The 15281-nt window shown below is 37.9% G+C and overlaps 2 protein-coding genes and 1 pseudogene across 4 annotated transcripts; 1 reads left to right on the top strand and 2 right to left on the bottom strand.

Annotated features, from left to right (window-relative positions):
* Window positions 1-549: 549 nt before the first annotated feature.
* On the top strand, window positions 550-4662 carry LOC113282477 (cysteine-rich receptor-like protein kinase 2). Of its 2 annotated transcripts, XM_026531491.1 has the most exons (8): window positions 550-803; window positions 1866-2655; window positions 2753-2866; window positions 3013-3155; window positions 3309-3519; window positions 3630-3864; window positions 3948-4098; window positions 4196-4662. In XM_026531491.1, the coding sequence occupies exons 2-8, from the start codon at window positions 1896-1898 to the stop codon at window positions 4535-4537; spliced, it is 1956 nt and encodes a 651-aa protein (XP_026387276.1). In that variant the 5' UTR covers window positions 550-803; window positions 1866-1895; the 3' UTR covers window positions 4538-4662. The 2 variants fall into 2 exon arrangements, with proteins under 2 accessions (XP_026387276.1, XP_026387277.1); XM_026531492.1 differs by lacking the exon at window positions 550-803 and having other exon boundaries at window positions 1731-2655.
* A 1058-nt stretch (window positions 4663-5720) lies between these two features.
* On the bottom strand, window positions 5721-11302 carry LOC113282475 (annotated as a pseudogene).
* A 77-nt stretch (window positions 11303-11379) lies between these two features.
* Window positions 11380-15133, bottom strand: LOC113282476 (protein trichome birefringence-like 2). Of its 2 annotated transcripts, XM_026531490.1 has the most exons (6): window positions 14736-15133; window positions 14228-14621; window positions 12857-13049; window positions 12581-12756; window positions 12235-12393; window positions 11380-11895 (listed from the first exon to the last, which is right to left on the bottom strand). In XM_026531490.1, the coding sequence occupies exons 1-6, from the start codon at window positions 14926-14928 to the stop codon at window positions 11574-11576; spliced, it is 1437 nt and encodes a 478-aa protein (XP_026387275.1). In that variant the 5' UTR covers window positions 14929-15133; the 3' UTR covers window positions 11380-11573. The 2 variants fall into 2 exon arrangements, with proteins under 2 accessions (XP_026387275.1, XP_026387274.1); XM_026531489.1 differs by having other exon boundaries at window positions 14228-15133.
* Between the last annotated feature and the right edge of the window lie 148 nt (window positions 15134-15281).

The raw sequence follows: 15281 nt of genomic DNA, 5'->3' as shown, positions 1-15281 counted from the left end.
TTCGACTCAGTGGTTTGAGTGATTGAGTCAGTGGCATCTTCACACCTGGCTCTATAGGTCCCGAGTCAGGGATTGGTAGCGATTCAGCTTGTGAGTCAGGGGTTATAGAAAATGCAAAACAAACAGTCTGACTGCTGACTCGGTGCGAGTCAGGGATTGACTCAGACCCAAACGCCAAGTCAGCTGCAAACAAACATGTTGTAAAACAGGTTATTACTGGTGATTGTTATAGGAAAAGGTTTTGATTTTTTATATCCACCCCAAAACTGGTTTTCCCTCTAATAAAAGTGGCTTTCCCCTAAAATTATCTTCGAGAAGAGCTGCGTCGAATGTCTCGAGGATAAATAAGACGACAGCTCCTTAGCCATAGAACAAGACGACACGTTGGCAGCCGTCAAACACAGCCGTCAGCTCAATTCTTGAATTTGTATTTTTCTTTTGAATATACAAATTTTTCTGGTCACGAAGACAAAACAAAACAAGATAGGAAACATAATGGAAGCTACTTTTTTTTTTTTTTTTAGTTTAATTTTGACTGATATCTATTGCTGTGAGTCAAACAAATCCAACTTTGATTTTAGCATTTAACTTTGATAAATATCACTGCTCAGTGCTCTCTTTCACCGTCTCGATCTACAATCGACACTATAATATTCCATCGCTATCGCACAAGTCAGAAGATTCAGTGGATAAAGGATAGAAGATTTTCATGACTACTCCAATCTATCACACATATATAGTTCAGGTTCCAGAACAACAGCAGAAAATGAAGATCGCTATCTGTTCAATTCAAGCATAATTAGGTAAGAGTTCATTACCTACCATTCTCAATTACTCCAACTTCATTTTTCGATTTTTTTTGTTTAATTTCCAGTCAATTAGCTGTTTCGATAAATTATTCTCAATTAAAATAGTTGATTGGTTAAAGATTAAGATCATCAGTTCATTGGATAGATATCGATCACAAAATTTATCAAATTTGAAGAGTATTAGCACTAGTAGGAATCAGCAGAGTACAACCCAGAAGATTTGTTTGTTTATTCTCATTGGCAACAGAGCCAATGATATTGTACGACAGAATGTTTTCTGAAGTCTGAACCATTCTTACATCTTATTCGGACATGTCATCGAACATTTATCTCATGGATTTGGCGTCATTCCCCACGTGAGAGTATGGTCCCACTGTATAAGAACGGCTTGATTGTCGGTCTCAGGTCAAGTTCGACCCGCATTTGAATATGATATGACCCAACTTTCGCGTGTTTTTGTCGTGTGACTCATGATAATTCTGTCCTGACCAAAATTCTGGAAATTATTCAACTTGATCATGTGATTAGTGGAAAAAGTTACATACATGTCGGGAAGAACAATAATTTTAGACCACTTTGTGGTTTGTACAACAATTATTAGTATTATTAACCTCTCTACCAAGTTTATAGATCTGGTTTTGAATGTTAAATGTACTTTGATCTAATTACTAGTTAGAGATATAAAAATGTTGCACCGTGAACATTAATAAGTTTTTACCGTTAGTAAGTTTTTACCAGTACTTGGTTGCGAGTTGTGGTTAGCATTTGCAGCAGTAGGACTGCACTCTGCAGGGTGATACTAGTAGTATGAAATTGTGACATTTTATCTGCAATTTTTATTTCATTAGATTAACTTACTAATGTGAACCGGAAAGGAAAAAAAGAAGTCAAATTTAATTCCTTTTTTTGCTTTCATTTAGAGTTGTTGTGCGAGCATTCTAGAAGGGTTGAATTTTGCTACCTCTCTAAATCTTTATTTTTCTTTTCTTTTCTTTCTCTTCTTTTGGTTCTTCCTTTACAATTTACAAATCTCTTTCAATTTCATTACTAAAACAGATTTGAGAACTACCATCAGTATCATAAACGATGGAGTCATCTTCAAGTATCTGTCTGCTGCTACTTCTGGTCTTAGCTCTACTACAAACCGATACAACAATAGGTGCACCAAGAGCTCAACTAATTGAGATGCCTTGTGGGAAAGACAGAGAAGCAAACACAAGTATTTTTACCGTCAACTTCGTCACCACCATGGAAGCCATCAGTGATCAGATGAGAACTACTGGTTATGGAGAAGCAGTTACGGGTGAAGAGCCTAATGCAAATTTTGGCCTTGCCCAATGCTATGGAGACCTCACCTTAGTTGATTGTGCACTTTGCTATGCTCAGATGCGTAGTTTGCTTCCACAATGTTATCCCTACAACGGTGGGAGTATCTACCTTGATGGTTGTTTCATGCGAGTTGCAAATTACAGTTTCTATGACGAATATAGAAGTCCTCAAGATAAGGCAATATGTAACTCGAATGGAACACGAAAAAGCACAAAGTTTCAGGAATCGGCACGCAGAGCTGTTACAGATGCAGCTGCAAGGGCACCAGGAAATGGGGGATATGCAAAATCTCAAGTGCTGGTGCCGGGAAAGGCAAATGAATCGGCTTATGTTCTTGCAAATTGCTGGAAAAAACTGAGTCAGAGTTCTTGCAGAGCATGTTTAGACAGTGCTGTATCTTCCATTATTGGATGTTTACCATTGTCGGAGGGGCGGGCATTAAACACTGGTTGCTTCATGAGGTATTCTGACACAAGTTTCCTTAATGAAGAACCACAGAGCCCTGGAATGTTAAAAGGTAGGAATTTGCAAATGAAGTATTGTATTAGAAACAAAAATTCATAAGTTACCTGCCACAATTGATCTGATTATGTATTTGACTTATGGTTTTGCAGGGAAAATTATTGTGATTGTAGTTGTCGTTCTGAGTGCTGCGGTTCTTTTAGCAATTGGGGCAGCTATTGCAATTTATGCTAGAAAGCAGAAAATTATTGAAAAGAAAAGAAAAGGTACAAGGCTTTTCTAACCTGATAATCTCCCAAATAATTAACAATGACGTTGTTAAATAGCTAGCTGTAGTTCAACGTTTCAATGCAACAAAAATATGCTATGAAACTTAAGCTTACTGATAGCGCAACCGCATACACCTTGTTAGGCTCAACTGATGATGCCGTGAAGATGGCGAAGCTCCTTCACGACAGTAGCTTGAACTTTAAGTTCTCTGTCCTGCAGAAGGCCACAGGATCTTTTGATGAAGCAAACAGGCTTGGCCAAGGAGGGTTCGGAACAGTTTACAAGGTAGGTTCCTAGAAATGTTTAATTAAGATTAAATCTTTTGGTTTCCCAAGTTCTCAAGAATGTCAAACATAATGCCAGAAAGAAGAGCTTTTTATGTGGAACAGGTTAACATTTTCAAATTGTTAACCAAGTTTTTCTCCCAACCAATTGTAGGGAGTGTTGGCTGATGGAAGAGAAATTGCCGTGAAGAGACTTTTCGTTAATAACAAGCACAGAGCTGCAGATTTCTATAATGAAGTTAACATAATTAGCAGTGTGGACCACAAGAATCTGGTTAGGTTGTTGGGTTGTAGTTGTTCCGGCCCCGAAAGCCTTCTTGTCTATGAATATCTCCCAAACAAGAGTCTTGATCATTTCCTCTTCGGTAATAATCCTTCTTCCTTGTTTTACTGATTTATAATTGCTACTATGAGAATTCTTGACAAAGTTACCAAATAACTAACAAAAGTTCCGTTCACCTGGATAACAAGACAGATACCAATAAAGCTCAAGCACTGCTGTGGGAGAAGCGATTAGAGATAGTTATTGGGACAGCAGAAGGTTTGGTTTACCTTCACGAAAACACCAGCAATAGAATCATTCACAGAGATATAAAAGCCAGCAACATTTTGTTGGATTCAAAACTCCGAGCTAAAATTGCAGATTTTGGGTTAGCTAGGTCTTTCGAAGAAGATAAAACTCACATCAGCACCGCTATTGCAGGAACCTTGTACGTATAGAGAAACATATATAGATAATGGGTGTATATCAGTATATATATATGTATGTTCTAACTCCTATTTGAATACACAGAGGATATATGGCGCCCGAGTACCTAGCACATGGGCAATTAACAGAAAAAGCAGATGTGTACAGTTTCGGGGTTCTGTTGCTAGAAATTGTTACCGGAAGACAGAACAACAGGAGAAAACATGTGGACTTCTCAGACAGTCTTATCACAGCAGTAAATTTCTACATTTCCTTCAGAAAGACTTGTTTCATTCTTTTCAAAAGCATTTATTGTTTCATAATTCAATTTCTGTTAATGTTGTGTGAGGTAGGCGTGGAAAAATTTCCAAATGGGTACAGTAGAAACACTCTTCGATCCGAATTTGATGTTCCATCACTACAACAATGAAAGTGACTTGAAAAAGGATGCATCGAGGGTTATTCATGTGGCACTTCTGTGTACACAAGAGATACCTTCGTTAAGACCATTTATGTCGAAAGTCCTAGAGATGCTTTTGAACAAGGAATATAACCTCCCTGCACCAACGAATCCCCCCTTTATTGATGAGAACACCATGGAGCTCAATGACAATTCCAGCGCATCTAATCCATTCCACGCCATTTCTTGCCCTTCAGTTGCTAGTGTGTCTCACAGTTCTTTCTACCCAAGGTAACTTCAAAACGCCAAGTACAAACATACCGAAAAAGTTTTGGCTAGCTAAATATGTTGTTGAAAGGAGTTTTTTTTTTTGAAGCTGGAATTTTCATTGATTAAATGTCAGAGATTACATGTTTAGCATCCTCATTTAGCTGAAATAAGATGTCATCAGGGATGGACAGAATCCATACACTACTTAAGCAAGAAACTCTAGCTAATTTTGCTAATCTATCTGCAACCTTATTTTTTTCCTTTGGCACATAAATGCATTGCCAGGAAACATTATTCTTAAGAATTCTTTTAATGTCTAAGATTAAAAAACGAATTCTCCAATCTGCGTTGAAGTCTTCTTTGTTTATTGCATCAGCAACCAATTGAGAGTCCATTTCAAAAACTACCTTATCCAACCTCATATCTTCTGCCCATTGTATAGCTTCTCGTAATCCTTTGCACTCCACTTGCTCTGGACTCAGAGCTGATTCTAGGAAGATGCATTTGGAGCCCCTGTGAGTACCTGCAAAATCACGTAAGATTAGACCAATCCCACCTGTTTTTAAAGAGTAATTAAAAGAACCATCTACATTAATTTTATGAATTCCTATAGGAGGAGGACTCCAATGCAGATTTAATCTATTTTGTTTAGGAATTGGAGGTATAGAGATGTCCTGTTTTGTCTTCAAGAGCTCTATTTCTTTTTTACTTCGATGAATGATTGTGTCTGGAGTTATCTTCCACCCTTTGAACACATTATCACACCGTGCGGACCATATACACCATGCAATTATCGCTATTTTGCAAAGATGATCCTCTTGTATCTGATGTGAAAACAACACGTCAAACCAGTTGCATAACCACTCTACTAAGTTTGCATCAGCTTGAATATGGATTCCTAAGACTGCAAACCAGACTGCTTTAGAGAGATTGCAATGTAGAATGCAATGTGAAGAAGTTTCCAGAGTTTGAGCGCAGAAAGGGCAACCATAATCACCGTTTTGAATCACATAAGTTAGTTTATCTCTGGTTTGTAGAATGTCTTTTAGACATTTCCAGATAAACTGAGCTATCCTTGGCAGAATAGGTAGCTTCCATAACTTCTTGAATATAGCTTTCATCCTTTGTCCAACTGTGGGATTCACATTTTGCTCTTGAAACATCTTTTTATAAGCTGATTTAATTGAGAAGTTTCCATTTCTCTCCAAAGTCCAGACCAATTTGTCTTGATATTGAGAATGTATTGTGATATTAAGAATCAATCTTGCAACTGGGGCTTCAAAAAGAGAGAAAATGAGAGAATGGTTCCAACCTCCTGAATCTGAAAAAAGTTGATAAACATGAGTATAATTCTGATAATTGTTAACACCAGCTTTTGGAATGGGAGGTGTTAATAACTCTGGGATCCATCTATAACTTCAGATTAAGACAGTTTGGCCATTGCCAATGTTCCAACAACTGTATTTTTTGATGAAAGACAACTCTGAGCTGATGTTTTTCCATGACCAAGTAGAGTTTGAAAGGAGTTAGATACATATTATGGCACAGTTTTGACATTTCAGAAGACATTATGGGAAATTGGTTACATATTAAAGTTGTTATTCCATGGAAGGCATAATATGTATCTTATCGATAAAGGAAGAAGGTAGATACATGTCACTACTTCATTTCATCATTCCCTTTATATTTACAGCCCCCCTAGAATCAAAATTGGGTATGTTAAGAACACGATTTATAAAGGGGGATAAGACCATCTTTCTTGCTAATTTTACCATGTTATCATAAAGACATGCTCATAAGAAGTGCAAGGCACACCCAAATTGTATATATCCATTGTGTTTTTAACAAATATGCAGCAAATTATGAAACTGTGAAAAAATGTATGATGGACTTATGCATAATGTGATTTGCCATAGTTTGTAAACAACTTTTAGTCATCTTTCACTAGCTATTCCATTTAGTCCACTAACAGAAACTATGCATAATTTATTTGATTAATATTCATGTGGCACTTCTGTGTACACGATTTCTTTCTCTTTTTTGTTCTAATTGTTTGCAATAATAATCTTTCGCTGTGAATAACCTTATTCACAGACATCAAGTTTAGTTGGATAGCTAAATGAAATTGGTTTGATGAAGTTAGGCTAGCAACATAGGGCATAAACTAACAATAGACAGAAAACTTGAAGAATAGAACAATATGAAATCAATAAGACGTTGGTAAACTGAGTCTAGGGCTAGAAGCCAACTTACTCATTGATAATCTATCGATTATATTCTTAAAATCAATAATAAAGTCTTCCTTCTAAGAGACGGATAATAACCTACTTATACTCGCAACCAAAACCTAAAAAGAGAAAATCCTAAGACTAACGGACAAAAACGCCCTTTCTTAAGAGATAAACTAGCAAACGTCCTAAATAGGAAAACACTCTAAAGGGTCATAATATCCCCCTGCATCAACCAACCCAGGTTGAAAAAATTCTCAGCTCCGATGAGAAGCTTCAAGAACTCTGCATATCTTTGTTGTCACTTCGGCCTTTCCACGATCGAAAACAAAACCCAAAGCATTAGAGATCCTGAAACGCAATGAGCAAGTAATGTTATCTTTGTCGTAGGATATCCGTGCTACTTTCCCACGATCAAACACGAAACCCAAATCTTCATTTCTGATTCCCGACTGAGGTATGTCAATAAGCATTGATTCCGTCACTGCGTCTTGATAGTCAGCACAAACTAACCTCTTATACGGGCTAGCCGTTGAATCACGACAAGCAAGTAACAAATTCCTCGTTGGTTTTCCTTGTAAACCCTCAGGCCATCGATTAGCATCTGCTGCTCTTGTATAATTCCCATTAATTAGAAGAATCGCAAGAGTTGTTCTCATAACATTCCATATACCTTATTCCAATCTCAAAGAAAACATCTAACGCGTTCTTCATTACCTCAATGGTCAGATCTTTTGAAACAATTGAGAATACTTCCTCTGCCACCGTTTTCTTCTTGTTGTTGATTGCATACACCTCGTGATGGGTATGTCTTATGTCATCAACATAAGCTTCTCTGTGCTTGCCAATTTGCTGGTCCAAAGAGAGTGTTGCCGAATCAGCGCCATGTTACGGATGATATTCGTGCGCAGCATCACATAGCTTATTAACAGTGCACCCCTGATAGCAAGTCATTACACACTCGCTTGAGTAACGCAAGTTCCTTGCAAGAGAATCTTCAATCATTATTTTTCTCCCAATGTTAGAGAAAATTCGACCACGAATTCTACTTTTGTAGTTTTCTCCACATATTTCCTCACGACAACAGCAATAGCTTTCTAAAACTACTGCCATAGTATCCTTCCTGCTGTTAGAGAAAATCCGACCAAGAAATTTGCTGGTATAATTCTCTCTACAAATTTCTTCATGACTAAATTCTTCCTTGTAACAATCTGATCTCAACTTAAAACTGTCTACTTCATATAAAGCTTGACTACTGTAATCAGAATGACATCGGTTTATTGGAATACTTACAATCCTTGTGTCTTCCCTGACAAAAGTATCAACACCAGCAGATGTAAGAACAACTTCTTCCTCAACTTCTGGTAGCTGTCTTCCTTAATAACACTCCTCCCCTTGTTGGAGACAATTCGCCCACGAATTTTACTGAAATAATTTTCTCTACAAACTTCTTTACGGCTAACCTCTCCCTTGTAATAGTTTGATCTCAAAATAGGATCGTCAACAGTACATAAAGTTTGTATCAAACTGAGATCATCTACCGCATATGTATCTTGATTCTTGTATACTGAGTGAGTTTGGTGCACAGGAATACTTACAATACTTGTCTCCTCTCGTATTAGAGAATCAGTATGATCTAGTTGAAAGAAAACTTCGTCTTCATCTTCCGAGCAAGTATCGTAAACTGGTGCTAAGTCCCAATCCACAACAACTCTATCTTCTGCACTCTCACACAATGAGAATGGTGTTTCCTCACGAACAACAAGTTCGTCTTCAGACTCTTCACTCTCACACAAAGAGAATGGTGTTGCCTCACGAATAACAGGTCTATGAAAAAGGTTTTCATCAACTACCGTGTCTTCATGTTGATATACTTTAGAAACGCCTTCTGGTGGATCTAAGGGTTTGCGTCGGCCTTCCGGTATCTCCATAAGGGCTCTCGCACGTCTCTGTTGCTCTAGTTTTTCCAACCGTCGCAACAAGTTCCCCAACTTGGTTTTCTGCTCCAGCCTTTCCAACAGCGGCAACATGTTGTCAACTATAACTCTAATCTTTTTAAGGTCTGCTTGATAAGTTGTAGTACCTCTTCCACCACCACCTCTAACTCTTCATGCCATTTAAGCTAGCTAGGGTTTGTGGGTTTTTTTGTTCTAGCGCCAATTGATGAAGTTAGGCTAGCAACATAGGGCATAAACTAACAGTAGGAAATTAACAAGACGTTGGTAAATTGAGTCTAGGGCTAGAAGCCAACTTACTCATTGATAATCTAACGATTATATTCTTAAAATCAATAATAAAGTCTGCCTTCTAAAAGACGGATAATAACCTACTTATACTCGCAACCAAAACCTAAAAAGAGAAAACCCTAAGACTAACGGACAAAAACGCCCTTTCTTAAGAGATAAACTAGCAAACGTCCTAATTAGGAAAACACTCTAAAGGGTCATAATATGCCCCTGCATCATGGTTGTATATAAATATAGTCCATATGCTTAGGAGGGTACATGCATATATAATGTGAAGCAGAATTAGATTTGGAACAAGAAAAAGAAAATATATACCTGCATTATCCAGACTAGCTTTGTCCATTCATTCGGAGAAACATGCCTTTAAGGTTCTCTATCTGTTTCACCAGTAATCACCACAAGAACAATTACCATTTTCAAAATGATGGTCACGAGTTACATCTCTACCTATGATTTCCCGTTTGGAGATTTTGGAGATGAATTTGATAACTACATGACAATCATCACATACTCTCAGATTCTTGGTCACTAGTAGCCTAGTCCCTGAGGGTGTACTAATAATTCCAAATGCAATTGCAAGCCTCTCGCTATGACCATAAACCATGTTCATCTTCTCATCATCATCCACGTCATGGAAAACTGGAGTAGTGTCAGGTACATAACCAATTTCTTTCATTAAGCGACCCAACCTCTTCAATTCCGCATAAATTTCATCTGATTGAGGATGAGAAACATCTCCGACGAGAAATCCATGGGTTTTATTCTTCACGTCAATCCAACTACAAGCAATGCTCTTCTTAAGCCCTTTTTTCTTCATCAACATCCTCAGTTTAGCAACTCCGTCCCATTTACCAGCTTGGGCATATATATTCGATAGAATGACATAATTTCCTGCATCATCAGGTTGCAATGCAATTAGTTTCGCTAATGCTTGTTCACCCAACTCCACGTTTCCATGGAGTTTGCATGAATTTAACAAAGAACCCCAGACGCCAGAATCTGCTCTAACTTGCATTCCCATGATTAGATCATAGGCTTCAACCAACCGACCAGAATGGCCAAGAAGATCAACCATACAAGTATAGTGCTGAACTGTTGGTTTGATCAAGTAATCTTCCAACATAGACTCAAAAAACTTCCACCCTTGATCCATGAAACCTCCGCGGCTACAAGCCGAAAGAACGCCCACGAATGTTATGTGATCAGGTGGAAATCCCTCTTTCTGCATATCTGCAAACAGCGCCAGTGCTTCCTTAGCATGGCCATGCATTGCATATCCAGTAATAATTGCATTCCAAGAAACAACTCTTTTCTCTTTTAAGTTGCTGGAACAATCTTCGAGCAACCTTCAAGGAACCACTTTTCGCATACATATCAACTAAAGTAGTAATCACTTTATCTTGGGTTCCAAATCCTCGCCTCCAACTAAATCCATGAATTTCCTTTCCTTGAAGAAGGGCTGCAATATCAGCTGAAGCTGAGATCACAGCGACAAGTGTGGCAACAGTTACAGTCGACCGAAAGTCCTTGGTCAAAGCCATCTCACGACACAAAGAAAGTGCTTCCTCTGGACACCCATTTTGTGAATAAGCAGCCAGCATCGAATTCCAAGTGACTACATCTCTTGCAGGAATTCTGTCGAAAACCGAACGTGCCTTATCAACACATCCGCATTTGGCATACATATCGACAAGAGCCGCACCGATGAAAACATCAGATTCCCACCCTGCCTGAATCACATCTTCATGAATGAGTTCACCATCTTTCAGTGCAGAGAGTGAAGAACAAGCTTTAAGAACAAAAGGGTAAGTGAAATTATCAGGTTTGAGACCATGATCAAGCAATTGATAATACAGCGAGATAGCGAGCTCGTGAGGTCCGAACCAAGCGTACCCACGAATAAGAACATTCCAAAGAAAGATATTTCGTTTAGGTAATTTATCAAATATCAACTGGGCATCAGATAAGTAGTTACAAGCAGAGTATAAACAAACTAATTTGGTTGCTATTTTGACATCATGTAGACCAGTAAGAATAATGTGACCATGTATTTGTTTTCCTGGTTCAATCAATCTCTTGTTAACACAAGTTTGAAGAAGAGACAAGTAATGGTGGTGGGTATAAGTTGACGATGATAATTGCAGTGAGGGTTCTTGAGGACAAAAGTTGAGTTTTTTAGTGTTTAAATTTGTGGTAAAAGATGGGTTTTTGAGGAACTGATTGCTAGAAGAAGAAGACGGGAAATATAGAATGAATTTGTTGAGGAGGGAGTTTCTGTTTCTCTTTACAATTGAATTCAAATGAAGCATTGAACACTCGGGACTCAGAGAGAGAGAGACAGCTTCACTTAGCTCTCTACTACACTAGAGAGGCATTGGCAGCAGAAGAAGAAATAACCAGAAAAAGCCTGACATTTAGAGATGTATATATAAGACATTTACAGGTAGACAGATATTGACAGCAAGGAAGATGAGATATCAAGAGCACTGCCGTGACTTCTACACCTAATGTACAACTTTCAATGCCAAAGAATGAAAGAATGGCGTGCAAATATAACCAACACATTCTTAACTTCTTTACTTGACGTTTAAGTGCCTATTTTTAGGAGTGAAGCGTACAATAATTCATTCCATGTGTCAGGAACTCCAGGTAAGCACCAGTGGCTGCAGTCCTGCACAGCTGCAGCTCGTTCTTGATCAGTCTTATAGTTTTTCCCGTATACTGAAGGGTGACCATCCTTTCTGTAGTCTGTAAGCCTACTTATGTTCATATATGTTACAGGAGCTTTCATTTGTTGCAGCACGCTTTCTTCAATTTCCATCTTCTTAACGTACTGAGCTAAATTTGATGCATTGAAGGTTGGCTTAGTTTCTTTATGGCAATGACCGCCTGAGTTCCATTGTCCACCCCTGCAACCATATCAGATTCTTAAGAGAGAGATTCACACAAAAAAAAATCCTAGCACATTAGCAACTTTTCTCTGATTGCCCATATGAACTTGAAATGCCATGAATCACGATCAAAACTAATTATTCGACAGTGAAAAGTTGTTATGCAGTGACTTTGAGTTAAAAGGTAGAGATGCAGTACAGAAATGTTGTGCTTCATCTCAAAACTAGAACTAAGATTCAAAAAAGCTCAGTTATGAGTCACAAGAATACAGAATGCCACTCTTTAGACAGCATGAAAAGAAATTTGGAAGACAACAAAGTCAAATTCAAAATATCAGTCATAGAAATTTTTCTTACTTGAAATGGGCAACTGAATACCCTCTGAAGATGACCTGAGTTCTGTTAGTATCGATGTTGTCGTCAACCCATTTGCCCCAAGTACTGAGAGCTTTCTCGAATGCTTCCAGTACCTCTAGTTTTTGGTACACATGTGGTCCTTCCTGGTAGTAGTTCTCTCTGTGTTAACAACAGAAATTACAAAAGTTAGAAGTAAGATACGGGATGAGAAAGCAATTAGAGAAATTTGTTTTACGTACTGAGCGTAGTTTCAAATGGGATAATTTTCTGGTTTTGTTAAATTTCGACGATGCAATGTAAGCAGTAGAAAGAGACAAGTATAACTCATTACAGCTCCTATTCTCACCCTTTAGAAGTTTTCTCATGATTCCACCAGTGGCCTGTATTAAAGACTATCACATCAGCTTCACGAAATTTTGATGTCGTTAGATCCATCACATCTAATCTCAACTTTGGATGTTTCGTATATGTTTCTTTAACCAGAAAGGGAGCACTCACATACTGCACAGAACAGTTGTAGTCCTGTACTACAGCCAGAACATAGAGAAAGGAATTTGTTGCTATAGCTTACTGAAAAGAAAGAGAAAATCACAAATCAGAAAGTAAAGCTCTAGAAACTTGCCTCATATCTAAAATCGTATAGTTCATGTCCTCTGTAGCTGTTTCTTCCCAATATCTCGTGAACTCTGCTCTTATTTGCGACACCATGCCGAAGTATGCACACCAATGACTCCCACATATTCCGGTTTAGCGAATCCCCGACGAAAGTGATCCTCTTTCCACGCAACCTCTCCAGAAAATCAGTAGCGTTCAATCTGTTGCATTCATGTCATAATGTAAGAAAAAAAACTTCGTATGACAACAAAATAGATCACCATATATATCAGCAACCAACTTCTCAATGAAAAGACATAAAAAAGCTGCACAAGCACAACCCTTTTGGGCAACCTTCTGAAACTACACATTCACAGGCTGCCTTCCTTTTTCAGCAACTTAGAAATGCTTTAACATATTTATGTTTACACCTTTATAACCTTTCATGAGCTGAAAAACAGTTAAGAAAGTAAGCGGAACACCGCATTTCCTGAAGTTGGGCTGACATAAAATTATAGAGTATATTAGAGAGATTTGTTTGCTAAAGCAACTCCATCGATATCAGCAAACAGATCAAGCAACCCACTCATCCAAATCTTCAGAGTTCTTGTTCTTTGGGCTTCTAGCGTAAAACTCATTCAGCTCTCCAAGCTAAGCTTGAGATATGCACTGTGCATTTAGCGAGGCAAACTTGCCTAATAGTTCTGGGTCTGTTTCACCATTCATGAACAAAGAGAGATTACCATCTGTAAAATGAAGGTAACATTTTGTCTCTGGTGACAATTTCCTGTTCGGTGAACTAGAAACATTTTGTAACCTCAGGAGAGTTGTCCTGGTTTATCTACTAAAAAAAAAAAAGAACTAGAAGCTAGTCCAAGAAGGTGTACCTGTAAGTCCTAGTGCAGTTTCAAGTATCTCGCTATGACCATAAAGTGTACTCATCTTCTCATTATCTCCTGATTTTTGTCTGTAATGTGAAAGGAGGGATTTGGCACTCGTCTGCTGGTGTCTACAAGGAGAAATGATTGTGTAGACTTTTATAGTCAAAAACCCTGGGAAAAGAATTCATAAATCCAACATCCAACATCCAGGACAATCTAGGCCAAACGTAGAATGAACTCATTGACTAAGATATCCATTTCTTTTCGGCGAATTTAAATTTACTATGGTTATAGTCAAACCAGGAGGTAAAAGAACCAGATCATAACACTTATTGTGGCAATTAAATGGCATAGCGCCTCTCAACTGGTTAGCAGGCAGCATCAGCCCCCGATTGTAATGGTACAGGTCATTATGAAACTTGCCCCCGGTCTAATTTCACTAAACACTTGTCTAGAACTAATCAAAAAGAAAATTAAACAGAATTACATCCAAATTAAGAAAGGCTAGATGATCTTACCTGGGTATATCGCATTCATCTGGTTGCCATCTCCATTTCAAATAATCATCGTTACGTCTTCCATTTATACGACAATTAAAAGATCTCTCAATGTATGGACATGAACCAACCGGATAATATGGTACCTTTTCATCTCTTACCCATTTCCCATTATATATATCACATTTCTTCTTACCTTCATTAATAGAAGAAGAACTAGTACTGTTGCCATCTCCTTCACTAATTAAACTCTCATTTATCTTCTGCTCAGTAAAATTCCCTTCATGGGTTCTTTGTTCTTCTCCAATAGAACTCAAAAAGGTTGCATTTTTCGAACCCTCGGAAACACTCCCTTCAAGGGATTTGTTTCCTCTTCCTCCCGTAGAACTCAAAAAGCTGGAATTCTTCGATCCCTCTGAAACATTCCATTGAATCCCATCATGGGCTTTTCCCATTTTTCCCAAATCAAAATCAGAAAAATTTGATGAATTAGAAGGAGTACTCGAAAATGATAAAGAAGAAGAATTACCCCTATTAAGATCATTGCTAGTGCGAAATCCTTGAAACATAGGTTGGAATAAAGATGATGGGCAGTACAAAAATATCAAACTTAGAATAAGTATTGAAGATCCTACTCCTATACTAAACCTTGAAAATACCTTCGTTTTCAATGAAAACCAGTGAGAGAATTGCTCCGGAAATGGAAGTTTCATAAACTCCATTGCACTAAACGAAATTTGTGTGACAAACCCACTCCAATAGATGATAATTCAGATCGAAACCACTTCTTGCAAACTTGAAATCTCGATATCTATATACAAGATGGACAAACAAGACAATGATTTTCTAAGATTGAGAGAATGTGTGTAGAATGCTGCAGAGTGGACTTAGACTTGGGTTTCTCTAATCATCGGAGAAAGTGTTGAGAAGTGGGGAATGAATGATGAGTAACTAGAAAACCAACTGTCTAGATACTGACAGTTATATTTAGGGTTCTGATTGGTCCAAACTAGCACCAAAAAGTCTCAAAATCACTTATTTTGATGTTATTTTTGTCCAATTCCTTCTTGTTTGA

This window comes from Papaver somniferum, chromosome 5, assembly GCF_003573695.1.
Source record: "Papaver somniferum cultivar HN1 chromosome 5, ASM357369v1, whole genome shotgun sequence".
Classification (NCBI taxonomy): Eukaryota; Viridiplantae; Streptophyta; class Magnoliopsida; order Ranunculales; family Papaveraceae; genus Papaver; species Papaver somniferum.
This window is presented reverse-complemented; position numbering and strand designations above follow the sequence as displayed.

Bases quoted from the DNA above. Each gene is read 5' to 3' on its own strand.
- LOC113282477 (XM_026531491.1), top strand. From the start codon at position 1,896: ATGGAGTCATCTTCAAGTATCTGTCTGCTGCTACTTCTGGTCTTAGCT. The intron at 3,156-3,308 runs GTAGGTTCCTAG...AACCAATTGTAG, and splicing joins GGTTCGGAACAGTTTACAAG to GGAGTGTTGGCTGATGGAAG. The intron at 3,865-3,947 runs GTACGTATAGAG...TTGAATACACAG, and splicing joins ACCGCTATTGCAGGAACCTT to AGGATATATGGCGCCCGAGT.
- LOC113282476 (XM_026531489.1), bottom strand. From the start codon at position 14,928: ATGGAGTTTATGAAACTTCCATTTCCGGAGCAATTCTCTCACTGGTTT. The intron at 13,050-14,227 runs GTAAGATCATCT...TGAATGCAACAG, and splicing joins GATGAATGCGATATACCCAG to ATTGAACGCTACTGATTTTC. The intron at 12,394-12,580 runs GTGAGAATAGGA...TTGTTAACACAG, and splicing joins CATGAGAAAACTTCTAAAGG to AGAGAACTACTACCAGGAAG.